The 27,950-nt window shown below is 34.6% G+C and overlaps 3 protein-coding genes across 12 annotated transcripts; 1 reads left to right on the plus strand and 2 right to left on the minus strand.

The window, feature by feature from the left end:
* Positions 1–4,195: 4,195 nt before the first annotated feature.
* On the minus strand, positions 4,196–8,840 carry LOC122298908 (60S ribosomal protein L7-1-like). The gene is given in 8 exon segments (XM_043108751.1): positions 4,196–4,283; positions 4,381–4,435; positions 4,891–4,993; positions 5,469–5,571; positions 6,109–6,207; positions 7,652–7,654; positions 8,636–8,671; positions 8,749–8,840. Coding segments are annotated over 8 exon segments (579 nt in total).
* LOC122299203 (polyadenylate-binding protein 3-like) lies at positions 6,135–26,200 on the plus strand. Of its 10 annotated transcripts, none has more exons than XM_043109275.1 (10): positions 6,135–6,820; positions 7,190–7,259; positions 12,101–14,703; positions 16,765–16,882; positions 16,974–17,067; positions 17,190–17,283; positions 18,687–18,742; positions 20,118–20,224; positions 20,388–20,475; positions 20,811–24,529. In XM_043109275.1, exons 4-10 carry the CDS (start codon positions 16,839–16,841, stop codon positions 20,838–20,840), a joined length of 513 nt encoding a protein of 170 aa, XP_042965209.1. In that variant the 5' UTR covers positions 6,135–6,820; positions 7,190–7,259; positions 12,101–14,703; positions 16,765–16,838; the 3' UTR covers positions 20,841–24,529. The 10 variants fall into 10 exon arrangements, 9 of the variants coding, with proteins under 9 accessions (XP_042965209.1, XP_042965211.1, XP_042965203.1 ...); XM_043109277.1 differs by lacking the exon at positions 20,811–24,529 and adding an exon at positions 25,466–26,200 and having other exon boundaries at positions 6,137–6,820; XM_043109271.1 differs by lacking the exon at positions 20,811–24,529 and having other exon boundaries at positions 6,144–6,820; positions 12,101–12,285; positions 12,389–14,703; positions 20,388–20,627.
* On the minus strand, positions 20,882–27,950 carry LOC122299201 (leucine-rich repeat receptor protein kinase HPCA1-like). Its single transcript, XM_043109261.1, has 19 exons — positions 27,585–27,950; positions 27,090–27,210; positions 26,860–26,931; positions 25,932–26,006; positions 25,747–25,818; positions 25,496–25,657; positions 25,289–25,363; positions 25,109–25,180; positions 24,765–24,836; positions 24,597–24,665; positions 24,421–24,495; positions 24,232–24,303; positions 24,001–24,138; positions 23,442–23,911; positions 23,183–23,335; positions 22,916–23,055; positions 22,616–22,835; positions 22,164–22,399; positions 20,882–21,607 (listed from the first exon to the last, which is right to left on the minus strand). Exons 1-19 carry the CDS (start codon positions 27,667–27,669, stop codon positions 21,110–21,112), a joined length of 2,877 nt encoding a protein of 958 aa, XP_042965195.1. The 5' UTR covers positions 27,670–27,950; the 3' UTR covers positions 20,882–21,109.

Consider the following 27,950-nt stretch of genomic DNA (forward strand, 5'->3'; position numbering starts at 1 on the left):
CAATCCCTTAAGTAGGAGGGGGAATCATTCCCATGGTCAAACGAAAGATTATTATATATTATTTATATGGGACATATCAAGTTTTTTGTATTAATTGCATAATTTATTTACATAGTAATTAATTATCTATGTTTTAAATGTATTCAAGTTACTATTATCTATTTGATTTTGCTTTTGCTTGCACTATTGGATTTACTATTGGATTTATGTCTCCATATTTAAGGAAAATGTGTCACAAGTTATTGTATAGTTGTAATTATTCATTCAGAGGATACAAAGTGTGCTTCAATTATTGACTTTTTTCATTTCTAAATGTTATCAAACACACATTTGGTATATTTATTGGCCATCCCCCCGGCCCCCCGATGAGGAAAACTTAAAAAATTAACTATTTTTTTATAATTTAGTAGGGATGACATTAATTTCATCTTGTGATGGTGGGGCTCTACAAAATTATCTTGATCCTATAGACTAATTATTTATAAGCCCAACTTAAAAAAAAAATTCCCAACCTGAAAATAAAATAACAGGGTGGGGGAAAGTCTGTCCCATAGAGTATTTTCATATTTAAGTCTAAATAATAACAATCAACACCACCAAAATAACAGACTAGACTTGCCTTTTTGTAGGCATACAGAATGAAGAAATTGAAATAAAAGCAAATCTTTCAACTAACCCTAACCTAAATTAAAGCCTAAACTATTTAAGTTTTAAACTCATAAATAAGATTATTGCATTTGTAATAGTCCTAATTAATTATCTAAAGTACTGTTTACACCTTAACTTGATTTAAACCTCTATCTAAAATTTGAAACTATTCAAATATATACAACCATGTTTGCTCAACTGAGCCTCAAGTAAACTTTTTATGTGACTCTTGCTTGATTGAATCTCGAGTGAGGGTTTAGCGGACTCTCGGATTGTGCCTTTGTTGTATGATTTCTTTCACTTTCAAGCTAGCCATCTTGTCCTCTATGCCCTTTAATTCATATCCTTAATTAGTAGCCAATGTCCCTGCATCACCAACCAAGTAGTAGAGCACTTAATGCACCTACATCTTGCTTTTTCTCATTTAACACCTAATGGTTGGAGCTTATATTGTTGGCCTGCGATACAGATGATCTCTACCTTCTGTTATTGGAAGTGAGCATCATTTAAGAGTACATAAGTTCCCATTCCATTATCTGATGGATGCATATGAATAGAGTGCAATTATCATGACTCTCCGAGAAACCTTTTACATAAAAAATGCATCATGTCCAACAAAGGGTTGAAAGCAATGATTTTCTTTGTCTCAAAAGAGCGATGAGAGTTTTGTCACTAGGATGGAGACGAATGGGCTGGGGCATCTCCAGCCTAGAGGGAGTTTGGTTATTTTTATTGTCCTTAACTTATTATTTTTTATTTTATTTTATTCTTGTTAAACTAATTGAGTGCTTTAACTTATCATCCATATACCTCATATTTTTTATAAGAAAAATGAAAAAAAAAAATTAGAATATGTGTGGTGTGTAGTGTTTGGAAATAATAAGTAGAATTATTCAATTTCTAGTCCCAATCAAAATAGTTTTGACCAAGTTTGAGCTAGTTCGAGTAGATCGAGTTCGAATGGAAGTGAGAGGGAGCTATTTAACTAATGGATGGTGCTTATCCTACATAGAAAAGCCACCAATGGTAGCCATAAATGCTTTTATTTTTACTTAGTGATTAAGGAAGTGTTTTTAAATGATGTTATGATTTTTTTTAAATATTTAAAGATATAAAAAATATATATGAAAAAAAAAGAAAAAACAAAAGAAAAGAAAAGCATATTCGGTAGCCATCTTTGATGACTTTTCTCTATGGATGTAGCAGGCTTCTTAATTAATTTGTAACCTAACTAGCTAGGTTATCCCATGAAGATGGGCAAGTATTTACTCTTTTGCTTCCCAATGTAATAGGACAGTGATCAAGCTCAACTAGTACTGGACAGTTAGGCCCCGCTTGGTTACACAGATGAGATGAGATGAGATGAGATGTTTTAAATAGTAATAAATAAAATATTGTTATAATATAATTTTTGAATATTAATTTTGTATTGGGATTTGAAAAAGTTAGATTATTTATTATATTTTGTATTGGAATTTGAAAAAGGTGTAATGATGAGTTGAGATGAGATTTTTGGTTTTGGCTAAACAAACGAGGCCTTAAAGACTTTATGCTAAGCCTTAACGAATGGCCTAACAAGACAAGAACTAGAGGACATGTCAATATCAATAGCTCAAAGTTAAAATATTGCATCAATAATTACAATTATTTTTTATTACTATTTATTACGATTTTATTTTTTTTTTAATTTTTTATAGATAAGTTAAACTCATCTCAATATCTAAATATAGCCTTAACGTTAATCATGTTCATTTGATTGAGGGGATATTGTCTTTGATCATATGCGATCGTGATGGCAACAAATCCCAAAAATCACGGATGGTCATGCAAGTGCAAAAATCCAGCAGCCAAAATCAAAGCTAGGGTTTCTACGAGCTAAATATAATAAAAGTTTCAAAACCCTTATGTATGAATAGTGCATTTTGTCCAAAAAAATGCCACTAATTAATACTACAAAAAAAGACAAAATTGCCAACGTTGGTTATGAATTGGCAACTATTCAAAAAAAGGCCACTAATTAATTCGCGGTTATTTTTTGCCGGTGTAACCATCCTCGAGTATTGGGGGGTCGCTATTTCCATGTACCGGCATAACCTTTATGTATGAATAGTGCATCTTAAATAGTAATCCTTCTGTATGAATAGTACAAATCGATTGTAACCCTTTGTATGAATACTACAACCCTTATGTTTGAGCAAACACTAGTATTTGTAAATCTCATTAGCGGCATTTGTATACAATTTAGCGGCAGTTCTTGAAATGCCACCATAGTACCTATATTAACAGCATTTCTCAAAATGCCACCACTTTATTATTGCCATCCCCTTTATCGTTGCCACTAATTGTACATTGGCGGCAACACATTGAATTTATATGATAAGATTGAGGGTATGTAGTGTATGGGATCCCACATTGCTTGGGAAGGAAAAGTTCTTGCTCTTTTTAAGGTTCTCATGAGACTCCAATTGTATCATTGATTAGTCCTTTAGAGTATAGGTCATGTAATTTGGGCCTTCTAGTGGGGCGTTACAAATGGTATCAGAGCCCATCCCAACTAGAAATGTTGGATTTGAGCCGTGCCACCTACAACGGACATGCTAGACGAGGACGTCCACAACGTTTATCTGACTGTTGCCACTTTTTAAAATAGCCGCGTTACGATAAATGCCGTTGTTAGTAATTTGACAACGCATCATATAAATTGGCGGTATTTATTTAAATTCCACTAATTGTACATCGGCAGTGGTACATTGAATTTATTTAATGGCGTATATTTAAATGCCGCCAATGATCTAATTTAACGTCGGTTATATAAACGCATCCACTAGTACACTGCCGGCTCATCATATAATTTGACAGCATTTATTTAATGCCACTAATAGTACTTTGGTGAATTTATTAACGTCGTTTATCTAAACGATGCCAATTTTTAAAATTGTGGTGTTAACATAAACGCCGTCACATTATACTGTTAGCACATCATATAAATTAGTGGCATTTATTTAAATACTACTAATAGTACGTTGGCGGCACGTTAAATTTCTTAACGGCATTTATCGAAACACCACCATGAGTTTGTTCTTTCTGTATTGCAGCTTATTGTAAATGCCACCACTAATTTGTTACTGGCACATTTTTTAAATTAACGACACTAATTTAAATGCTGCACGAATATGTTACCGGCACATTGCATTAATTAACGGCATTTAAAATGCACCAATAATATGGTATCCCATAATAAAAAAAAGAAAGATAATATATCAATTAATAATAAATATAATATAATGGGTCATTATTCATATAATAAAAAAAATTACAAATCAAAGCACATGAAGTTCTTCTTCATGGATAATTCTTCTTCTTCACATTGTGTTTGTCATTAGCTTTAGGACCATTTCTTTCAGGGATAGTTCTTCACATTTATCCAATAATTCTTTGAAATTGTTATGAAATCGTTGAGCTTGGAAAAATAAAAAAAGTTATACTAAATTAATAGAGAGAGTAACAGAAATCGGTAGCTGAAGCTTCTAATCAATAACAAAAACAGTTATGCAATCATTGAGCCTACAAAATGTTTCTTTGGGTCATACTCAATATCATACAATCCTAAAGCTGGAGAGCTTCTAATATAGTAGCTGAAAGCATAATAATCTAGATTCAAACAATGGGGAAGATTAAAATGATATGCACATGTATATATCCTACTCAAAATACCAAAAAACAAGAGCATACCTGGACAGGGCATCTGAAAAATGATCTGCAGGGCATCTGAAAAATGTCATGGCATCTGAAAAATGTAAATCTGGTTAAGTACATAGAATTAGATCAACTTTTCATATATTTCAGAAAACATAGAGACCCAACAATCTAGACTATTGGATAAATAATCCAACCACAAGGACGTTAAGAATAAAGCTTCTAAATGAGGCTGTACAGCTAATTTTATAATCAGAACCAGAAAAAGAAACACCTCCAAAATTTTATAGGGGTATAAATCCATACCAAAAACATCAGAAAAACTCATTATCATACTCAATATGTTTACAGAAGAAAAACTTCAACGATTCACAAAACAAAGAACATGATCCAAAATCTTGACATTCACAATGCAAGATCATTCCCCTACTCTGGCTTTGTGCACCAAAATAGGTCAAATTCATAATTTTGGCAAAAGATTCATGCTCATCAACTATATAAAAAGGCTAGATTAGAATTACTACCTTTGAGTCATCCAAGCGGTACCATGCCTCTGGAGAGGACCGAATAAAGCAGAAGTAATGCCCAGAAGTAGATGAGAACCCAATACGTACAATAATTGCATACAGGTTATATACTTCAGTTCCACCTATCAAAAACAGATGTTATATTTCAATCCCACCAGTCTGGAAGGAAACAAAGGCAAAATAAGCACTTCAGTAGTCCATGCAAACCCAAGGAAAAACAGTCTCCATGTATACAAAGACAGCGGCATAAGCCATAAACAGACCCAAAAATAGTATATAACAAATTTGTATATACTTCAAAAACTTTTTGCTAAACCATTCAGTTCATAAACTATAACCAGCCTATCTCCAAATTAGGTGACAAGATTTTCCTTCTTTATGCTTTCATATCAATGATGAGTGTCATACTGTCAAATTCATAAAATTATGTAAAACACATTATCATATGTTAACAAATCTGGCAGCCTTCAGAGAACATATTTTAACCAAAATTGACGGATTATCTGCAACTCACACTGTTGTTTTGGCTTCCAGTGCTGTATGGCTGCAAATCCAACTCCAAGGGGAATTCCACATGCTTGTCAACTTTATCTACACCTGTTCGATGATGTTATTGTCTGTGAGGGGAACCCGCTACTTGTCTATCTTTGCTCAACCCTTCTTGTAAATCAGCTCCTTAATGCTCTTTAGATTTGGGTATCTTCACAAACAAGCAAATCTCATTAGAATAACAAAACACTATAAGGGCACATCAAGCAAGGGCATCATAAGAATAATCTTCCTCATTTGAATTTCAAAATGCAAGGAAATTCACGTATCAAGGGAGAAAATCAACTTAAAAGAGCCTGGTGCTCAGATTTCTGTGGCTTATTAGCATCCCCGATCCAAGAAAGTGGTCACATAGAGCTTAAATAAATAAAGTAGAAACCCCCAAGGTAATGTTGATGATCTGATCCAAAATTCTAAATATAAAGTTGTCGATGCTATCTGGAAAAGGATTAGTTACTTCAGGAAAAGTACTACGGAATAATAGTCTATAGAAAGAACCCAAAAGACAGAAAAACAAGTAAACAACAGGAACACAAAGCTAGTTACTCCCAGTCCTTAATGTAAAGCTAAAAGCTTTATTTGAATTATTGTTCAAGTGCCCTCTAGATATTGTACATTTATCCAACAGCTTATTCGGTACATTATATTTATTGTATCAGAATTAGAAAAAGAAGGTTGTGTATCCTACCCATATGTGACGAATGGCTCCACTCTTTGTAGCTTTTCCATAATCCCTTCATTTCCCTTCACAAATATACCACTGAACGTTGACCTCAAGCTCATGTCACTACAAGAAATCGTATTTTTCCCAGCGATTTTATAATCGTTGCAAAAGAAAACGCTGCAATATATATACATTTGGCGTCGATTACAAAATCGCCAAGGTGTTCTAAAAATAAGCCGGCGCCTTCTAATTAAAAGCTTTTTTGTGACGATTATAATGAATTTTACAACGAAAATCCACACCGCAACTTTTATTATTTTCACAACCCTTTGATTTAGGTCGGGATAGGAGCGAAGGGGCGCCAAAATCAGTCATAAGTTTCCCCCCAACTTATTTCCCCCACCCTCATCTATGCATGACCACCTTCTTCACTTCGAACCATTGCATCAACATACTCCATTCTCGTCGCTTGCAAGCTCCAATGACTGAAGCCTCGCCTCATTTTTGCCCATTTTCCACGTCTCATTTCCCCACACCGGCCTTCTCCTTTCTATTCTTTGTAATCCCTGTTTCACAGTCTCTTCAAATCCTACAAGCACCTACTCTCGTTTGCACACAACCTTCGCACAAGGAGAATTCCAGTCGTTTCTCGTCGACGCAGCACCACTCAAGGAAAAGAGAAGCCATTGAAGCTGCTCAGAGATGGAGGCGCCTTAATGCAGCCGAGGCCAAACTCGTAAGTCCCTCCTACTCACTTATTGTTAAAACCCACAAAATTAACATTTACAGTCCTCTCCCGTTGACCTCCCAACCCCAAAGCTCCCACTTTTCTTCCTCAAATCGCTCCCATGGAAGCGATTTTTCACTTACCCATCTCTATCGGATTTTTCGTGACCCCCTTTGTGGGATTTTAATTTTATTTTGCTAGTCTTGAGTGGTGGTTATGTAATTGGTTTGTCATTAATTTTTCATGATAATCAGATTGATTGTATGGATCAGAAAATTTATTTTTCATCTGGTTTATTAGGAATTCATAAATTATTCTATGTTTCTTTCTTGGAAATAAAATCGCCCCATTTCACTTTGCATTTGGTTTTCATTGCAGCAGTTGAAGATTGAGGAATTGTAGCCCTTTGCAGCAGCACGCACATCCTGCCGTGATTCTGGAAAAATAGGTAAGTATGTTTGAAATTTGTTTTACTGTGATGTTGGTTGAATTTGTATATTTTTCTCAATTCTGTCATCAAACACTTAGGCTCAAAACTTTAAAGTATTTTCATTAACTATTGAATAAGACATATACAATCACAGAACCTATTTTAGGTAACTAATACATATGTATGGTTTGCTGTAATTTGGCAATAATACAATTTACAATTGTTTGGAAAAATTTATTGTAAGAGCTAGGATTCTAAACTTGGCATTAAAGAATTTTGAACTTGGACTTTGTGTAGTTGACTTGACATGATTGTATGATTTCATGGCAAAAATATATCGCTAGCTGAACACTAAATGAACTTGATCAGACTTAGAGATGTACAATAAATCAAGCACGTGCACAATAAACTATCTAACCGCAAATTTAATTTTCCAACATAAAGAAAAGACCTGCAATGCTAACTGGCATTAACAATTAGGTCCAATAATCTCAAGGAGCCTAGAAGCCATCTATTTTCTTGACAAGGCTGGAAAGCAAAAAATTGATATTACACAACCCCAAAAAAGAACATAGAATCACTGTCAATGAGAATACATCAAACATTAAAACAAGAGAGAAAGACCTAACTGAGAAACTCAAGCAATTAATAAAACAAAGTGAGAAAATAAGTTAAAGACCAAAATGAGACCCAGTAAGAATACTGGGTTATTAAAATTCAATTTTTTAGGTTTTTCCAGTGATTTTTCAATCGCTGTCAATAAGTTTGAAAAACCAAAAATTAAATGGCTATGATTAGAAAATCACTGCCATTATGTTTAATAACAAAAGATTCTTTGCTAGCGATTACGAAATCGCTGCTAAATCATTTTCCAGCGATTTCTTAATCGTTGGAAAATAATTTCATTGCCATGAAATAATTTGCAAGTGATTAAAAAATCGCTGCTAAATAATTTGCCAGCGATTTCCTAATTGTCGGTGATTAGGAAATCGCTGCCAAAAGAGTTGGCAGCGATTAAGAAATCGCTGGCAAATTATTTAGTAGCGATTTTATAATCGCTGGCAAATGATTTCATGGCACTCAAATTTTTTGCCAGCAATTAAAAAATGGCTGCCAACTCTTTTGCCATGATTTCCTAATCATCAGCAAAGAATTTTTTCTTTTTTGAAATTCAATTGTGGCGATGAGGAAATCGCTGCCATATCATTTACTTTTAGCGAAGATTTTTAATTTCCGCCGTAGTATGTCAAAAGTGGAGGTATAATACCGGCAAACCTTCAGCGAGTAGGAAATCACCGGCATTCATAATTGGCGGCGCTTTTTTTTTTTTTTTTTTACTTTTACTAGCAATTTATAATCGCGGGAAAAGCGCTTTACATTGTAGTGTGTTGTACAAGACCTTCCTCGTTTTTTGATGGATTTCTCTTTTCCTGGGATACAGAAGGAGATATCAGGAAAAAAAGGCACACAGACCACACAAAATCACCACAAAACATCAGAATCCCACCCATGTATGCGAATGACAAAAATCAATTTCGATTTGGTTGGCACTGATGCCAGTCGTTTCCTCTTTACCCTATGTTTCAAAACAAAAAACATAGATCCTCAGATCTGAAGGCTGACAAATGTTATTTTACCTGAATGCAAAAAAAAAAAAAAAAATCTATGCTTGTGACTCTGCCACTCGCCCCATGACAATTAGCTTCCTTGCAATCATCCTTGTCGTCTCATGCTTCCTTGCGAGCTTCACGGACACGGTGAATAAATAGAAGATGGAATGAGGTATAAGGTGTTGCAGCGTGTGTATAAGAGGCGCTAAGATGGAATGACTCGAATGAATTTGAGGGGAGAGTAGAGGGAAATTTGAGGGAATAAATTTTCATCAGTTTTTGTTTAGTCTTCTTCTTTCCTAATTTTTCTTTTCGCCGCCTCTTTTATTTCTAATTTCTTGACTTCTTATCACCGCCTCTTTCTTTTTTATATTCTTTCCTTATTTTCTTTTCCTTGGTTTTCTTCTTCTTTGATCCAATCCAAATGTACTAATATAATTTTTTTTTATATTATATATAAGATAATGTTATTATAATGTTATGTTAATATAAAAAATATATATAATAATGTTATTCTAATCTTAAACATTAATATTTATTGGATCTATGCTTTAAATATAATATATATTAATAACATTTTACATCTCAATAAATTCTCAATATATTCATTTTGATAATTATATTAATAAATTAGTAATACTAATATACATTAGTATATAATGTATATTAATTATAATTTATACTTTATGGCCTTAGAGCACTAGTAGTGGACTCAACAAATTTAAATTTTGGCCGAAGAATAACTAAAGTGCAACAATGGGTTTAACAAATGAACAGTAATTTTAGTCACAGACTATATCGCTAGCCAAATTTGTTAAGCCGAAGGGCCTAACCAAATATTATTTTTGAACTAAAAAATTATCTTCCCGCTGCCTAGCTCAGAAAAACCCATGCAAAAAGAAACGCCTCCTGGGTTTCTTTTTAACTTTGATTTCATGCCTTTTTTTTTCTCTTTTAACTTTGATTCTGGGAAATTACTTGTTTTTTTCTTGATTCCGTGTATTTTTTCTCTTGCGATTTTCTTGGTACTCTGTTTCTGGAATCCACATGAGTTTTTGTTTAAAACCGTTACTCCGTTTGAAACTACCATCATCGGACATGCCTTCCTTTTACCATGATGGTCCCTCTATTAGATATAGTGGGATCTCACTCCTACACTTTCATTTCAAAGGATTAAATGACCTAATTTGAAAATATGTTTTTTTTAATATTAATTTAATTATTAATAATATTAAATTGGTAGAATTATAAAATGTGATAATAAACACTGTAGGAGCATATGAAAATTTAGGTCACTACAATACTTGTAAATTGCATCAAATTATACTGCATTAAAATGGGTTCCTCATTCTCTACACCAAACCGCACTCACCTTATCATTTGCCTTGGACTTCCATGATAAAATAACTCTAACAAAAACCTTAAAAAAGATTCTACAAAACCACTTTCATAAATACCATTGAATGAAATATATGGGTTTCCATGTAGAATCTCTGGTTTTTCTTTTCTTTTTGTTTTTCTTCTCCATGGGCTGTTATGATATTTCTGAATATAAATATATATATTTATATTAGTCAATAAATAACTATGATTTCAAATATTAAAAATGTTTAATGTCCCCTTTTTGGTCAATAGAGCAATATAATGTGATTGATTAGATTAAAGAGTCTTTTATCTGACTCGTAGATCGAAGAGTTTGGCTACGACTACTCATTTCATCTTATCTAATCATTATAATTTTTTAAAATTCACACACAAAATATATTAAATAATTCAATTTTAATTTTTCAAATTTTAAAACAAAACCAATATTAAAAAATTAGACTATAACAATAGTTTATTCAACTTTTAACAAAATATCTTATCTCATCTCATCCGTACTGCGTAACCAAACGAGTTTTTAGTTGATGAGTTTGGATAGTGTTAGGTGACTAAGATGATAGAGTCTATCATATCATTAAATTTGTATTTTGAATGAATGTAAATTATTTGACTTTATCTATAATAATATTAAGTTTATCTAGAAGTATTAGAGATTGCTTTAGATAAGTCATATGTGTGAAAATAGAGTTTAAAAAATATACATTTATCCAAAGAAGAGGTTGAATTAGAATCTATTACTGTAGAGAGGACTTATCGCAAAGTGTTAGCATCTTGTTAGAAGAATTCTTCGCGACATATTCACTCCTTCAACAGATTCCTACAGAAACTAAAACTTCTTTTAGATTGTTTATTTAAGGAATCCTATTGGTTAAGATCTGTAAAGATTCAGTTCTACATATTTTTTAGAACACTTTTCATTGCATATTTTGGTGAGAAAATTCCTTGAAAGATTTTCATATTGTTTCTCTCAAAGAGTGATCGAGGATCCAAGATTGCGATAGCGTGGTTGTGTTTCAGCCATTGGAGTTCCAATGGAGAAGTTAATATTTGAAGATCGTCAAAGGTTCTGACTGCTACTACGGTAGAGACAGATAGGTCGTTAGTCAAGTCAAGTAAGAGAGTCAATTAGTAAATGTTTTGTGATTGAAAACTTACTTATAACTTGATTTTCAAATAATAAAATTGACTTTTTTATGTTTTGCTGTCCCGTAGGATTTTACATTTAAAAAGTCTTTTAAAGGGTTTCTCTTTGTTACCAATCTTGATGTTATGTGATTTCTTTACTTTATGTTATTGTTTTATTATTAAATAATTGTATAATTGACGACTAACCAATTTGTTGAGTGAATTGGTATATCTTTGTGTTACGCTATAGGGACAATTGGGTAATTTCAATTGGCATTAGAGCGTTGTTAACTCATCCGAGTGTGATCCGTACCCTTATAGATTATGTCGTCATTGTTGTTATATGTCCCACCACACTTCAATGAGGAAAACTATATTTATTGGAAGGTTCATATGAGGACTTTTCTCAAGTCTTTGGATGAACGTATATCGTATGCAGTTGACCGAGAATGGACTAAGCCCGAGACAACTCTTGATGCTTGGACTAGAGATGAGATCAACAACTGTAACTGGAATAGTAAAGGATTTAATGCTATTTTCATGAATGTATCTCCTAAAAAATTTAAAAGAATCTCCATGTGTGAGATTGCTAAATAAGCTTAGAATATTTTGGAAGTTACACATGAAAGCACAAGAATAGTAAAAAATTTAAAATTGTAAATGTTAACCTGAGATTAAAATACTAGACAATGAGAGTTTTAATGAGTTTTATACTAAACTTAATGATCTTGTGAATTTCAGGTTTAATCTTAGTGAAAAGGTGGAGGATTTAAGGGTTGTGAGAAAGATTTTAAGGTCCTTGCCTAAAAGATTTTGCCCAAAAGTTACAGCCATTGAGGAAATCAAGGATTTGGATGCTATTAAGGTGGAAGAACTAGTTGGCTTCTTGCAAACATATGAGTCATCACTTTTTCAAACAAGAAAATGTAAGTCCATTGTTTTAAACATTGTAAAAGAGGACCAAAATGATTTTTCTAATGAAAAAAATCTAAACACTGAGGATATAAATCTCATTGCAAGGAAATTCAGAAAAAGCTTTGTTGAGGGGATTTTTCCCGAGGCCTTAGGCCCAAGAACATAGGCTCAGCCCAGGTAGTGGAAACGCTTCCCCCAGACCATTACAAGTCGGAGAGCCCGAGTCCCTTTGATGGGCATCAATGTGGACCGTGTTTTAAAGATCTTTTGCAAGTTCCAAACGAGCCAATTACAAGGTCAAGAGCTAAGAAGATCAGTAAAGTTATGCAATGATTGGTGCAATCCACTTGGGACGAAGCTAGCAAGACTCCAACATTCAAGATGAGCTTGAAAAAAATGAGAACTAGTTTTGATTTATGTCATACAAGCTATGGAAAAGGGCAGCATGATTTAGGGTTTATTATTTGAGCTTATTATTATGTTTATGAGGTTGAGGTTTTGGACCTTGTTCAATTTATTAAAAGGATTTATTTTATTAGTTATATGAATTAGTTTAGAATAGTTGGGTTTAAAAATGCTTGGTCCACATATATTTTATTGTATTGAACTAGGGTTTCGAAAGGCTTTTTAAGTTACTATAGCTAAGTTACTATAGCTGCGGTACTATTTACTTAAGGGTATTTTTGGAAAGAATGGGCCTTATTTTAGCTAGGGTTATGTTTTGGGAAAGACTATTTAAACTCCTTGTAGCCACATTTTAAGAAGCTTATGAAAGTTTATGAAATTTAATAAATTTTATTCATTGTAAGTTGAATCTATCTTCTCTTGTTCTTTAATAAACTTTTGAACTTATCAAAGGTAAATCACAACTTTTGTAACGTTTCTTTTTTGTAATGGGTTCTTGAGACAGGCTTTTTAATGGGTCTAGATTTTCATATAATTTAGGTTCTTGAAACGTGTTCTTTAACGGGTCTAGGTTTTTCTATTGACTTGATCTTGGCTTTTTTGAGTGAGTTTTCAAATTGACTGTGGGTTTAAAAGATTCCATTCCTGCAAGTTCATATCACCCTTGCTCTAGGACCTGTGCCTGATGGCCCACTCAAAAGTCCTCGACCCATACAAGACGGACACAGTTACCGGGTCAGGATGGATCACGGTTTGAGAAGAACAGGAAATCCTTCAGGCAGGGGAAAAGGGAACACGCCACCTTGATAGGACTCTGCACTTAGGGGTTGCTTGGAAGCCATGCCGCATTAATTGTTTCACTAGATAATCATGCTGCATTAAATGAGGTCTGCCAGAAGACACTCTTCCGCTCACCCGCAGATCATGGGTCTCTAACCCTGAATGTAGATATAAAAGCAACCATTTGGAATCAAAACTGGACCTCTCTTTTTTGGCTCTTCTTTTGCTCTCCTAACTCTATCAATAGGAATCCATGGTTTTTTCTCTTTGTCTCTTGTTGACTTAGGCATTGGAAGCTCCACTCGGCTACTACCCTGGCCTCTAGGCCCAGGAGTTATCTTGTGCTCACAAGATCCGGTTGAAGACCCGAGTCGCTGAGGGCCAGGCCCAAGAGCGTACAAAACATGTCTTTAACATTTTGTTTAATAAGAAAGTTGGTGGAAAGAAAAAACGAGATAAGGAATTTCCTGCAAAGAAAAATGATTTTGAAAAATAGAATAAAGAAAAATATGAGAAAAATTATAAAGTCAAGTATTATGAATGCTCAAGATATGGTCATATAAGAGTGGAATGCCCAAACTTTAAGAAAAACAAGGGTAAAGTACTAAATGTCACACTTTAGTGATATTTTAGAATCTGAAATTTCTAATTCATCATCTAATGATGAAGGTCCGTTTTTACAACTGTTGTTGGTGATTTTTTTTGATATTTTATTAAAAAAAATTTAGAAGTGAATTTGATGATAGTAACTTGGATATAGTTCTTGTTGATACTGGCCATGAGCTAAGCATACAAGAGGCGTATAATAATTTATGTGAAGAATGTTTTAGCTGAAAAAGCTTAACAATAAGTTATACAACAAACTCACTATAGCGGAGAATGAAAAGAATAATCGTTTGAAGGTAGTAAAAATTTTTGAAATTGAGATCTCCAGATTAAGGACTCAAAAGGATACACTAGTCAAGGAGTTGAAATGTTTTGAAGAGAGTCAACAAAAATCAGCAACTCAAAAATTGGAAGAGATGCTAAGTATTCAAAAGTCTAACTGTGACTGTATTGGGTTGGAGTATTCAACCTTGCAAGGCAAAGATCTGACAATCATCATTCGCTGCCACTACCTCTAAGAGTATTGTCTTTGTCAAAGGAAGCCAAGTTGTGGATGCTCCAAAAAAAGTCGCTTCACAAGTAAATCATTTTGAAAAGCCAGAAGAAATATCAACCTCAAATTAAGAAGCTGAACTTAGGTAAGGTTGGAGGTAAGTTTATGCCTATTTTTCATTATTGTGATATTTTTAGTCATATAACGCCATATTGCTTTAATTTGAGTAAAGTACATAAAAATAGAGGTGAAAAAAATCAAACAAAAAGGTAAAGATACTTAGAAACCAAGTTTAAGAGTTAAGCTAACAAATAAACACCGTAAGCACCAAGGTGTGTGAGTTGTCTAAATTTTATCTTGGCAACAAGAATAAAACCACAAAAAGTTGTGTTGATGTAAAGTTGGCCTCAAAATTTAAAGCAACGTAGGTGGTCAAAGAAGATGCCGTGTCACATTAATTGATAGGACTACTTGCATATTCTTACATTTCTTGCATATAATTAGTTTAGAACATGCATTTCATATTCTTTTATTTATTTGCGTCTCTTTTTATTTGATTTGTTTGAGTTGTTTTCTATTTTTCTAGTTTGAATCTCAGTTTTATTTTTAAGTTTAGGAAAGTTCATACTTGGTGTGTCAATGCTCGAGCACTTAAGTCCTCACATAGTCAATTCTTAAACTAATGCATCTTTCCATTTTGTGCAATCAACTTTGTATATACTAATCCTATAATTCATCTTGATAAAGTTCAATTATTAGCATAGTGAGGAACTTACTTTTATGTTCTTTATAATTATATTCTATATTTATTTAAGAGCTGCTTACCAAAGAGGAAGTCCATACCTTAAATTGACTAATACTAGTAGAACTTAGTACAAAAAATAAAAAATCTCCCATTGCCAAACATAAATGTTTGATCTATATAGAAAAAGTCGGCGTTTAATAATTGTGGAAAAAGACACTCTACACGGATATGTCCCTTAAGTCCTTATAGAAAAATCGTTACTTTAATTATTGTGAAAAAAGATGAGCAATAAAAATAGACATATCAAAGGGTTGTGCAAACTTATATTTAGAGGAGATACTCTCACAAATATCTAGACCTTAACATAAAGTTTGATTTTTAACGTGAGAGACAATCTCTTGGCAGTATCTATGAAAAAGATATAATATATATATATATATATATAGATAAAAGTGGTGATAATAAAAATGATGGAAAACAGAAAATATATATTAAAATATATGCATATATATTTTTTTTATAAATATTCTCACTTACACAGTCACGTGAAGATTGATATTAGTAGAGTTACAAGGTGTGAACAACCATTGTGTCTGTGAAAAATAAGAGTGTATATTGGGTTTTGGATTGGTGACTGGCTTTCTGCAAAACTCTCTCTCTACAGACTATTATCAATATTTTAGCACTGAAAGCTATCACAAAAAAGAGAAGAAAATGCTACTTCTTCGAATCGTCGTAAAGAACCACATAGCACTTGCTTGATTGGCTGAGGAAGATGACAATGGATATAAGAAAATGACAGGTCAGCCGCAGTAAGGAGAGAAAAAAGGCACTTTTGGTCTTCTCGTAGGAATTGATTTTCCTTGTCTTTGAAGCCAAACTTTCCATCCCACTAGTCTCCAGTACTCACCCAATGCCATTAATACTTCACTGATCTCTCTGTCTCTCTCACACTCTTATCTTAACAATACCGTCTTAATAATTTCTATGGTAATGATGAACAATTTTGGATACTTTTAACGTTGTCCTCAGCCAGCCTGCCAAACCACAATGACAAACACCATCATCATTCATTACTTATTCAAGTAACTTAAAAGTCTGATAGTTGGGTGTTGGTGGGAGTGGTCCTATTTCCTGATGAATTTAGATAAAGATTTTAAAGGGTTTTCTTCAATGGTGTTATCTAACTTATTTACTTTATGTTATTATTTTATTATTAAATAAATGGATGATTTATGACTGACCAAGTTATTGAATGAACAGAAAATATACACAGCAGCCTCACACTTTTCACACTATTAAAAAATATGAATTTATTATTTTATCCTCTTTTATTTTACACTTAAAAAATGATGGTGTGTTGAGTGCGAGTCTGCTCAGTTCTCATTGAATTAATTGATAGATCCTTATATCACGCTACAGGAACAAATGGGTAATTTCATGACTTGTCTTTCTTTGTAGGCTATGGTATTTCCTCTTGAGTCATGATGCTCTTCAATCCAGTTGAGACATTATTGCTTTATCAGATTCAATAGATGTCGCTGCCGTCACCGCCAAACACGACCATGCTTATCCCTCGGTATTTTTCTCAGAAAATTGAGCCCTTTCTCTCGTTCTATTTTGGGTCAGTGTATTAAGTGATTGATGCATGCGTAATTTTTTCGGTGAAGTAACGTGGGTTTGCCCCAATGGCAGACCAAAATGGATGAGGGTATCAATGCTGGACAAAAAAGCATTCATTTTACTAATAAATCTAATAAGAAGGTTTGCAATAACTAGATTGATTAGTTATTGGAATGGGGTTTTATCAGTGAGTCCTTGAGAATCGCATTTCATCTTTTTGTCTGAGTTGTTCATAAATTTTTGCTCCTTTCATTGTAGGGCAGGTTCTTTTACACGAGTCCAATCGGTCACCTAAACAGGTTTTACAAGCAAAAATTGTAAAAGCTACTTCTACCCATTTGAAATCCTCCTCATCAGGTGAGATCTCTTTGCTTTTCCGAATATATGTATTCCTACTTGTTGAATGTTGATGATGGTTTATTCGAAATCCATAGCAATGTATGTGCAAGTTTGTGGCTGCTTATATTCCAACCACATTGAGCAGCACGTTCACTTCGTCCTTGCGGGAAATGCTCATCCCAGAAATTCTGCTAATAATGTGACTGGAACAAGCCTCTCTGCACATGCAAGTGGTGTGGTATCCGAGTCTCACTACAATGGAAGGCCACGGGGTAGTGGTTGGGATAGACTTGGCAAGCCATTGGACGATGGGGGAGTGAGACTGTTGATGTGAGTGCTGTTGCTCAAGATGAGCAACTACTTAACTGGAAATCACCAATGCATACTGCACTGAATGGTGGACATAGTCGGACTGTGAGAGGGGAAGTTCCTGGTCTTTGTAAGAATGACCTTGCCGAGGGTAGAACATTAGATCATGAGCCTCATCCACAGCATTCCGCGAATAACATCAGAAGAAAGAGACACTTTGGTGACATCAGTCTTGGCCTTGGTGCTGGTTCAGTTTCTTCAGTGGGTGAGAGGAAAACAGGTCTCCAAAGCAAAGAAAATTTACAGGATTTGAAAAAACCACATAAGACAACTGCTCCAAACTTGGCTTCGGTATGTTCTGTACCGGCTAAACTATGCTCGTTGACCAATGAATAAAAACGAAGCTGCTAATCATATTATAAGAACATTGAGAGCAATAACATTATGTAAATGTTGTCACTCTGTTAAAAAGAACTGATCTGTGTATTTTTATTCTCCCAAGGAATAATCTTTGCTTTTTCATGCTAGAAACTTTATTTTGTTTCCTTCAAGGACATCCCATAAAGTTGGATTCGTACAGGCAGAGGGTTTACTTGGTTCATTGCGTTCATGTATACTGGAAGTTTTAGATGTGAAACAAAATTTGCATCAAATCGAGACGGAAATGTCTAGGCTCTGATCAAGGCAGATGGAGATGGAAAAAGATGGAAAGCCAAATTTCTTGTTAAGTTTTAGTTTTGGTAAAGGCCATCCCAGAAAATGCTGCAATATTTATGTCCTCATAATTATTCTTGGTTTTAAAGTTTTTCAGTTTCCTTCATATTTTCGAGCTGAAACAGTTTATTCTTCTTCGCCATCTTCTTCTTATAGATTTTGACATGTCTTACAGTCAATTTGATCGATTAGCTTCCTGTTAGGTCTTTTAGGATACTTTTCTTCTCCGCCATTGAATAAAAAGATCTGTCTCTTTGATTAAGCTTGTTGAACCCTCTTTCTCTTAAGTTCTTATCTGTAGGGAGCTTTAACTAGTTGGCCATGAAGCTCATTGAATGTACTATATTATACCAAATGCCCAACTTCATGCTGGATTTTGTTCACTTGGGACTTTGCAGGTTCGTCGATGTGCCTGGAAGAAGATTCTGAATCAAGAACTATAATTGTGACAAATGTAAACTCATGAAACCTTTGGTAGATGCCTTTTCTATACTATGAGAATTGTTTCTTAGTTGTGCTTACATTTTCTGTTGTAGTCTTCTGTAGCTTTCCATCTTGGTAAGGCTTGTCCATGCATAATGTATTGTTATCCAGATATTTCTAGATCTTTTGTTTCTAGGTTGTTTCTAGAACATATATCTTCAAATTTTTCTATAAATAGAATGGCATAAATGTTTATGAGAATTAATCATGTAATAATCACTTTAATGGCATCTAAAGTCACTTCAGAAATAGATTTCATATTCTTTACTATTAAGTGCAAGATCATATTAAGTGCAAAGGGTCATGAAGAATCAAGAAATAAGGCCTTAACTATTAGTTCTTGGGGCTGCTTAACTCTGCTGTATTGTGGTCTAAGGACAGGCTTGGAATGAGCCGTAGAGTTAGACATCCTGAGTTTGGTTCTGCACTAAGAGTTTCCATGGATTCTAATACAAAATTCTGGTGGATTTGGCTGCATATCTGGAGTTCACTCCCCAACAGTGAGTGTGATGGGCCTTGAGGTTCACGCATCAAGAAAACTCTGTTGTCTTTTGGTCTCAACAAAAATACTTGTTATCAATTTGTTAAACTATTGTGATTGAAATTTTTATGAACTTCCAACTGTTGCCATATGAGATGACAAGATTGTAAGAAGGGCTTTAAGCTTTTAGGATAAGTACATGCAATCTAATGGCCATCTATATGCTTGTTGCCAGTGCTGATAGACAATGCTGTGAAACAGCCACCTTGGCACAATTTAATTTTTTAGTATCATTGTTCTTTTAGTCCAGTACCAAATTGACAGGGGATGGATGCTCCCCAAATGGACACTGGGCAGCAGAAGCAACATAGATTTTGAGGTTTTAATTTTCTTGTGGTTGAGAAAGGGGAATAATGGTGGCAAAAAGCTATTGCTTAAAACCTTAGTACAAAAGTAAAGATTCTCGTGGATAGGGCTTCAATGATTATAATTGGGGTAAAGGGACTTAATGAGAAGGCTTTAGCACCAGTAGGAGTTACAACATAGACTAGCACCTGATGGTTTCATTAACACCTAGTTCATGTCATGGATAACATGTCATAGGGATGGACTTATCTCACCACCAAGATAGACTGAAGCAAGTGTTGATTTTGAAGCTGCTCTTACAATTGATGTGTTATACTTCTGGCTATGAAGTCTGCAATCTTGATGATCCTAAGAGTGCGAGAACCTCTTCTGGGTGCCAAAAACTGCACTCAATTCAATGATCCTAAGGTTATACTTGTCGAGTGCGTTTTCAATTAGGGGACCATAAATTATTCCGTAGACTAATGGACTTGTACATTGGTTGGTTTGGAAATATCAGGTACATTTTGCAGCCACTAAAGGAGCATTAGCCTTGTATTTTGCCAAATGTGGGTCAGTTGTCAACATGGTGATTCTGACTGATGAAGCAACTTCACGACGAAAAGGGTAATAACATTCTCTCAATTGTTTTATAATTCTTACTGTGTACATGTCCTATTTATATATGGTATCTTTTCCTTTTAAAAGTAACAAAACATTATTAAAATTACAAAAACTGCATCAAAGTATACAGGGTGTATACAATATAATGAAATTAATCTTCTTTTAGGTCTGCTTATGTTACTTTCGTTAGCAAGGAGTCTGTTGAGAAAGCATTAGAATTGAGTGGAAGTCAGTTTTCTTCAAGGACTATAAAGGTAAACAATGTTCCTTTTGTTTTATCTCGTATTTTTCTATTTGATCATTGATTGGTATTTGAGGATTAAGAAATGACAAAGACTGAAAGTCTTGTATGGGATCGACCCTGTTGACTCTTTTCTTTTTTGTTTATGTAATATTTGTTTTAGTTGATTGAGCTTTAAGTGACAAAGGTCTTAAAGAAAACCTGATAGTTGCATGTCCCGTCAAACCCAGGAGGGTGGAAATGAATTAAACAATGAATATCCTCTTCCATCATAAACTATTTATATAAAGTATTTGCAACTTCAGATGGGTTTAAATCCTTCTGTCCAAATGATTTTAATTGTTGTAGTTGAGATTAAAGATGCTTCAGGAAGGCTGAATTAGCCGCTGCAACAACGGGACCAGCCCAAAAGCCCAAAATTTCAAGGAAATATTTTGAATTTTAACTACCCCTTTCTTCTCGTTTCTCAAGAGCCAAACTTGGCATTCTCAAGTAGTAAGTTTTGTCTAGCCAAATTTTTCTACATTCTAGACACATCAACCATTGTAACAAGTGACAGTTTTCTTCATACAAATTATTAATTTTCCCTAAAAGCCAAAAAAAAAAAAAAAAAAAAAACAGCAAATGTAGATCATAGAGAGTATATGCTATTTGGGTTCGACTTTTGCAGAGATGGTGTAGCCACCACTGTAATCAAAGGAATCATTGTCTTTTGGTAAAGAGTCCTTGTAAGGATGCTTAGAAGCACCTTTTGATGCAACAAAGTCAGTTGCAGAAGAGGATGCAGATGTTGCGTTGGTGGCCAATCCATCATTCTGTAAAATAGTTTCAAGTGCCTTTACCACTTCACTCATTGTTGGACGGTCTGCAGCTGACTCGTCAACACATTGCATGGCCAACTCAAGGAACCTCCCAAACCCTATAAGATTTGTTATGTTTCTAATGGATGAATCAATCAAGTTCCCCAAGCCATAGTACTCGTCATCATTCTTTTTCATAGCTGTCAGCACCTCACGGACGATGTACTTTCCCTTCTCAATTGGTTGCTTGGCTGTTACCAGTTCAAGCATAACCACTCCAAAACTGTACACATCGCTCTTCTCGGTTAACTGTTGAGTCATGTAGTACTCAGGATCCAAATAACCCTGCCAGTAGAAGACATTTTAGAAACAAAAATAAGAATTCAAGCGAGAACTGCAGTGAAGATAAATCTTGCGAGCACTTTTACTTCCTGTATTAGGATGGGAAGGATCCGGTTTATGTCTGATTTTCACGAAATCATACTAGAACAAGAAAAAAGAAACCAATAAACATTAAAAACGAGTTGCAAATATTGTTGAGGTATTCATGAGGTACTTGCTTTGATTGATCACAACACTACCAGTAACTGAACATGGAGAAATTAACTTACAATTTAGGAGATGATTTTGTAAAGAGTTTTCAAACAAACAATTTTCTGAGAGAAAGGAAAAATGAGAAAGAAAGTAGAATGAAGATTAAAGGTTAAGGCATTGTTCGTTAGCATGTTAATAAATTATAATACATGCATGCGTGTTTGTTTGCAGATATGTATGTGCATCAGCAACTTTGCATATATTTCTTTTGGCTCCCCTGCATTAAATGCAGGAAAAAATAAACTGTTCACTACAGTGTGTCTGATTGAAAACCTTAATAGGCTAAGAGGTTCTATAGATTACTTACCATTGTGCCTTTCACTTGAGTTGAAACATGCCCTTTTGAACCGTTCGATACCAGCTTGGACAAGCCAAAATCTGCAACCTTTGCTGTCAAATTTTCATCCAACAGAATATTGGCAGACTTAACATCTCTGTGGATTATAGGAGGATTAGCAAGCTCATGTAGGTAAGCTAGCCCTCTGGCTGAGCCAAGAGCAATGCGGAGTCTTCTCTTCCAATCGAGATATATGCCAGATTTCCCTATAGCTCATATTTCAACACAATTTCTGTTAGACTTTGAAAATAGGTTACAAGTATTTTCAATGCAGATTTGGTGTAGATTATTCATAAAACTTGAAATATTTTCGAGAAAAATGATTAATTTATTCTGAAAAAACAAGTTTTGATAACCTACTAAGCAAGAATAGCTGATGTGGGTGCTTGCCTTCTGGTTTAACTAAAATAAAATGAATGTACCTGACAAGCTCTCCCTAAGCGATCCATTAGGCAAAAATTCATAGACCAACATCTGTTCTCCTTGTTCAAAACAAAAACCCATTAGGCCAACGAGATTCTTGTGATGAACTCGTGAAAGCAACTCAATTTCAGTCTTGAATTCAAGTCCACCCTGCATTGATCCTTGCTGAGCCCTTTTGATAGCCACTACTTGTCCATCAGAAAGCACCCCTCTATAAACCTAGAAGAACATTAAAATGTCATAAAACAGTGCTTGGAAGCAAATTTTCACAATAATTGATTGAATAGTGAGACATGTACCTTGCCAAACCCTCCAGAACCTATCCCATTGCTTTCAGTGAAATTATTGGTGCACTTTTTGAGTTCATCATAAGAAAACCATCTTGCTCCCTTTAACTGCGGTGCACCCCCACTATCATTACCACTTGGTGCCCAGGAAGCTGGAAACATAGAGTAAATTAGCGATATAGGACAACAAATACATAATGTTTCATCTTACCTACATACAGATGCCTGAATCATGGATTACAAAATCAAACACAACAAATTAGTTTCTATGTTAATTACCAAATGGTCTACTTAATCCAATGGCTCTTTCTGCACGTTTCTTTTGCCGAACAGCATATATCCCTACTCCAACAAGGCCCAAAACCAAAATGGCACAACCAATTGCAATCCCAACTATTACAGGAGAGCTAATAGAAGTTGCCCCATCTGTGGCTGAAAAACATTTTCATTGTCAGTTGCCCATTTTAGTAACTGAATCCCATGCAATGTGAAAAATAATTTTTCTCAGTGAGAGAGAGAGAATAGATGTCATTTGAACCTGGGAAAGCGTAAGGAGATGCAATAAAAAAATAGGGCCCAAACTCTCGAGGTGGCTTGTATGTTTGATGACTCAAGTCGAACCCAATTCTCATAATTTCTGACCTATTAAAATATTTTCCAATTGCTGGAAAGAGTGCTAACTGCACTAGAAGATGGTCATCTTTATTGAAATAGAGGTTTTGAAGAGAGACTGAATCAGGAGTCAGGCTTAGGTTTACCCACAAGGTCATTTCCAATGAATGAAATATAGTCTCATTGGACAATTCCCTGAATGTGGGTCCTCTAAAATTTAATGTTCCTGCATATGGATAGGCACATTCACAACGAGGGCTGAGCATTTGATCAGGAGGACATGATGTACTTCCACACTTAGCTAGGCTGGTAGAATAAGGATTTGTAGGTTGTTGCTTAAGCGGGCAGAACTTTGCATTTGGTAGATCAGCAGTACACACCGGGTTTCCTGTTAATCTGAAGTACATAAAATAGACAAATAAGAATGCTGATTCTGAGAAAATACACTATCAGAACTGAAGATCAAGGGCCATAAGCTCTCTCACATTAATATTTTTGTGTAGCCATGAGTCGTCACTGTTATTGAGGAAATATTGTTGTTTTGCAAATCAACAAGCTGAAGTTGTGGGCTGATGTTTTCACCCATGTTCAATGTGTCATTAAATGTATTGTTTTTCAAATTCCTGAACATTAAAGAAAAAAACTGAATTGTCAAACTTAAAGTTTCTACATATATCGTCATGGTCTAATGGACTCTTATTCTAATCAGAACTTACACTTGTTGTATCTGTGGCAAGCTGAAGAGTTTTTGTGGCACAGCCCCTTCAAGTGACCCAATTTCCATAATCCTGCACATCAATCACATAAGGTCATGCTACAATTCAAAGAACTAGATCTCTCATTGGCATGAACTTTTTTTTCTATGGAGAAATGTTGGGAGAATTTTCCTTTTTAAAATGACTTACAGAGTGGTGAGTGATGGCAAGGTTGAGAACCAATCTGGAGCTTCTGATGGGTCAAACAAGTTGTTACTAAGGTCCCTGGTTAAAATAAGCAAGAGAACAAGATTCCTTAGTGCATGGAAAGAGTATGTTAATTAGAAAATTAAACTTTCGATGGAAACTCCATGCCATCCACTTACACATAATTGAGGCGCGTCAATTGAGTTAAATCTGGTAAAGCGCCTGTCAGATGATTATGGGCTAAATTCCTAACAAGGACATAGCAGCAGGAAGGAGAAATCTAAGTACCCACCAAGAAGATTGTAATAAAAGAACTGACTACATATAGTAAAGAAACAAATACCCACAAGTCATTGACATTTATAAGGTTGCTGAGATTAGATGGGACCTCTCCTGTAAGAGCATTTCTGTCGAGTCGCCTGTTGCAAATGTGAATAAATTTTACTCCAAATGTCAGAGAGAAGACATGTGCATGAAAAGAAGGTGTGGTAGAATTACATACAGTCATTTTTACGTATTTATTGCGTACTTCACTGATATGATTGACCAAAACAGTTATTTTATATTAAACAAAAAGTAACACAGCCAATCACATAGTGGAGTGCGCAAAGAGTATGCAAAAGTGACTGAAAATAGAATTTTTGGTTGTTAAAAATGAAATAGAGATTAAATTAAGTTGGTTTTTACTCACAGAACCTCGAGAGTCTTTACAAGCCCTAAGGTTGATGGGATACTTCCAGAAAGTTGATTTCCATCAAATAATCTGTGTTTTGTTTTGTTTTTTTTTTTTTTTTTTTTTTCCAAGAAACGCAAGCATTAGAACTAGAAAATTGAAAAACATAAAAATAACTGATTGGTGGTATTAACTTACATGTGTATCAGTACCATCTCAGAGCTGAAAAGTTCGGTCGGAATGGTACCTGAAAGCCGGTTCTTGTTGAAATGGCTGCAAGTTCATAGAAATCAAATAATTGTTGGGCAACATTGTATAGCCTTAAAAAGAATATTAAAAAACCATAAACTCATCTAATATTTTGTTCTCTTGAAGGTAAACAAATGAAAAAGAGCAAATACCCACAAATGTTTAGCCTTCAGAAGGCGGTCCAAGCCCGGGGTAGAGGAGGTTGATATGGGGAGGCCTCCTTTCAACTGGTTCTCCGCGAGGTCCAGCCAGTAGAGTTTGGAGAGTTTACCCAAAGACGGGGGTATTGTACCAGTTAAGTTGTTCGAATTGAGAGCCCTAAAAGTGAGAGCAGAATAGAATATATCAGACATGAAATACCAGAGTACTCCTTCATGTAGTTATCGTATAACATTGGAAGATCTTACAGGAAGGAAAGCTCTGTAAGATTGCCCAGCTCATCTGGAATATCACCACTGAAGCTGCAGCCTGCTAGGATTCTGAAAGATGAAAAACAAGAACATGTATGCTTGTTTGAGTCATACAATTGTAGCTTAGATACAGAGTTTCTTGAATGGAACATAGGAAAATTAGCTTGCTTATTGGATCTTACAAGATATTAAGCTTTTGCAGATCCCCTAGGCTTGGAGAGATAGAACCTTTCAGCCCTCGGTTATATGACAGGTCCCTGGAAATGAATAATGTCAGTACTTCATTGAAAAGACCAAATATGCTGTTTAAGATTGCATTTGTCTCATCAAAGTAATAGGAAAACAGAATATGTTTGGTGATAGTTAAATTTTGTTTATACAAGAATGAAAAGATATACATTTTAAATCCAATTCAAGATGAAAACATATGGAACATTGTGTTTTTGAATGACCCAAGATATTCAAGGCATCTATGGTAGCGAAATATCATGGCTTACAGACAATAACTTCTTCTCGGCAACTGAAAACTCTTATTTGATAAATTGTGATTGAGGAGAGGAGAATGAAGGGGAGAGAAGAAATGGTGGTTTGAAGGGACAGCAGAAGATGGAGGAAAGTCATGCAGAAGCTTCTATAGTAAAACTTTGCTTTTTTCTTCCCCCCAAAACTCAATTCTAGATTTAGAATCCGTACATATATATTTCAGGTTTCTGCTAAAGTATGATTTTCTTTTAGCTTTTTTAGGGATAATATGGATTATTAATAATTTTCCTTGGAGGGAAAGATATATTTAGATCATTTTTAAAGATGAGGGAGGAGTATTTGTGGAAATCTGAAGAGAAATAAGATTTATAGTCTTCGAGTTTGCAAGGAACTTAATACCCTAAGACTATATTAGCATTACTCCCAAAACTAATTTTTTATTTTTATTTTTTAGAGGTGGGAATGTCAACTTTTGCAAAATAACTAGAACTATGAATAGATGCAGTTACCTATTCCTATTCCTATTCCTATGCATTCAGATTAAATCAATTCAATCAATAAAACTGGAATTCATACTGAAATAACTTAGTGGAATTCATACTAAATTAAAAGAAAAAGAATACTCACAAGGATCTCAATTCAGTGAGTCCCCCAATGTCACCACCAAGTTCCCCTTCTAGACCCATTGTGGATAATTTCCTGAAAAAATTTGAAAACAGTACTAATAATAAATGATATTTACAGTCATAGAGTGCATAAATACGGTGTTAAAATAAGGACAATGTACAAGAAATTACCCAAAAAGTGGAGATAAAAATAAATCCACTAATTACTGTTTTGAAAAGAAGGATACTTACAATTCAGTAACCCTAGAATCGTTGCATGTTACTCCTTCCCAGGGTGCTCCACAAGGATCTGAATGCCCCCAGCTTGGTGGTAAATTTTTCCACACGTCCTTCAGGGATTGGAGTGCAGCGGCTGCACCAATCAAATGTTTAATCACTAATAACCAGTCTTGAAATTGTAATTAAATGAATAAAAATATTAAATTACCAAACATACAGTAATAAATATTAATTATATGATTAAATTCACATTTTCTTATAGTTTGAAGATTTTTGGATGATGATTGATTTTAATATATATGGTATGAAAATCTTGAATTGAAATCCTAGTACCACTACTTCCTTTTATCTCAATTAATATTACAAAAATCCAATAGAATATCAATTGAAATGAAGGATTGGTACTAAAAATCCAACAGATGACAACTACGAACTGTTGAAATATACAGAGAAGGAAAAATTATACATGAATGAAGAATGTATATATAGCATGCAGCAACTACTTACCATCACCAGGATCTGTAAGTGAGGAAATAACCAGATATCCTGAAGAGAACAAAGCCAGAAAGAGCAGCAACCGGATACCCGCCATTGGTGACTAGCTTTCTGCAAAACTCTCTCTCTCTCTCTCTCTACAGACTATTATCAATATTTTAGCACTCAAAAGTCAAAACTATGACAAAAAAGAGAGGAGAAGGCATCTTCTTGGAATCGTCGTAAACAACCACATAGCACTTGCTTGATTGGCGGAGGAAGATGACAGTGGCTATAAGAAAATGAGAAAAAAAAAAAAAGGCACTGTTGGTCTTCTTGTAGGAATTGATTTTTCTTGTCTTTGAAGCCAAACTTGCCATCCCACTTGTCTCCAGTACT

The sequence above is a fragment of the Carya illinoinensis genome, chromosome 16 (genome assembly GCF_018687715.1).
Source record: "Carya illinoinensis cultivar Pawnee chromosome 16, C.illinoinensisPawnee_v1, whole genome shotgun sequence".
Taxonomy (NCBI): Eukaryota; Viridiplantae; Streptophyta; class Magnoliopsida; order Fagales; family Juglandaceae; genus Carya; species Carya illinoinensis.

Excerpts from the sequence above, each read along its gene's own strand:
- LOC122299203 (XM_043109269.1), top strand. The coding sequence starts at position 16,839 with ATGTCGCTGCCGTCACCGCCAAACACGACCATGCTTATCCCTCG. Across the intron at positions 16,883-16,973 it reads ACGACCATGCTTATCCCTCG|TAACGTGGGTTTGCCCCAAT; the intron begins GTATTTTTCTCA and ends TTTTCGGTGAAG. Across the intron at positions 17,284-18,686 it reads TTTGAAATCCTCCTCATCAG|GTTCGTCGATGTGCCTGGAA; the intron begins GTGAGATCTCTT and ends GGGACTTTGCAG.
- LOC122299201 (XM_043109261.1), bottom strand. The coding sequence starts at position 27,669 with ATGGCGGGTATCCGGTTGCTGCTCTTTCTGGCTTTGTTCTCTTCAGGA. Across the intron at positions 24,837-25,108 it reads GTAAAGACTCTCGAGGTTCT|GCGACTCGACAGAAATGCTC; the intron begins GTGAGTAAAAAC and ends CATTTGCAACAG. Across the intron at positions 22,836-22,915 it reads GTTCTGGAGGGTTTGGCAAG|GTTTATAGAGGGGTGCTTTC; the intron begins GTACATGTCTCA and ends ATGTTCTTCTAG.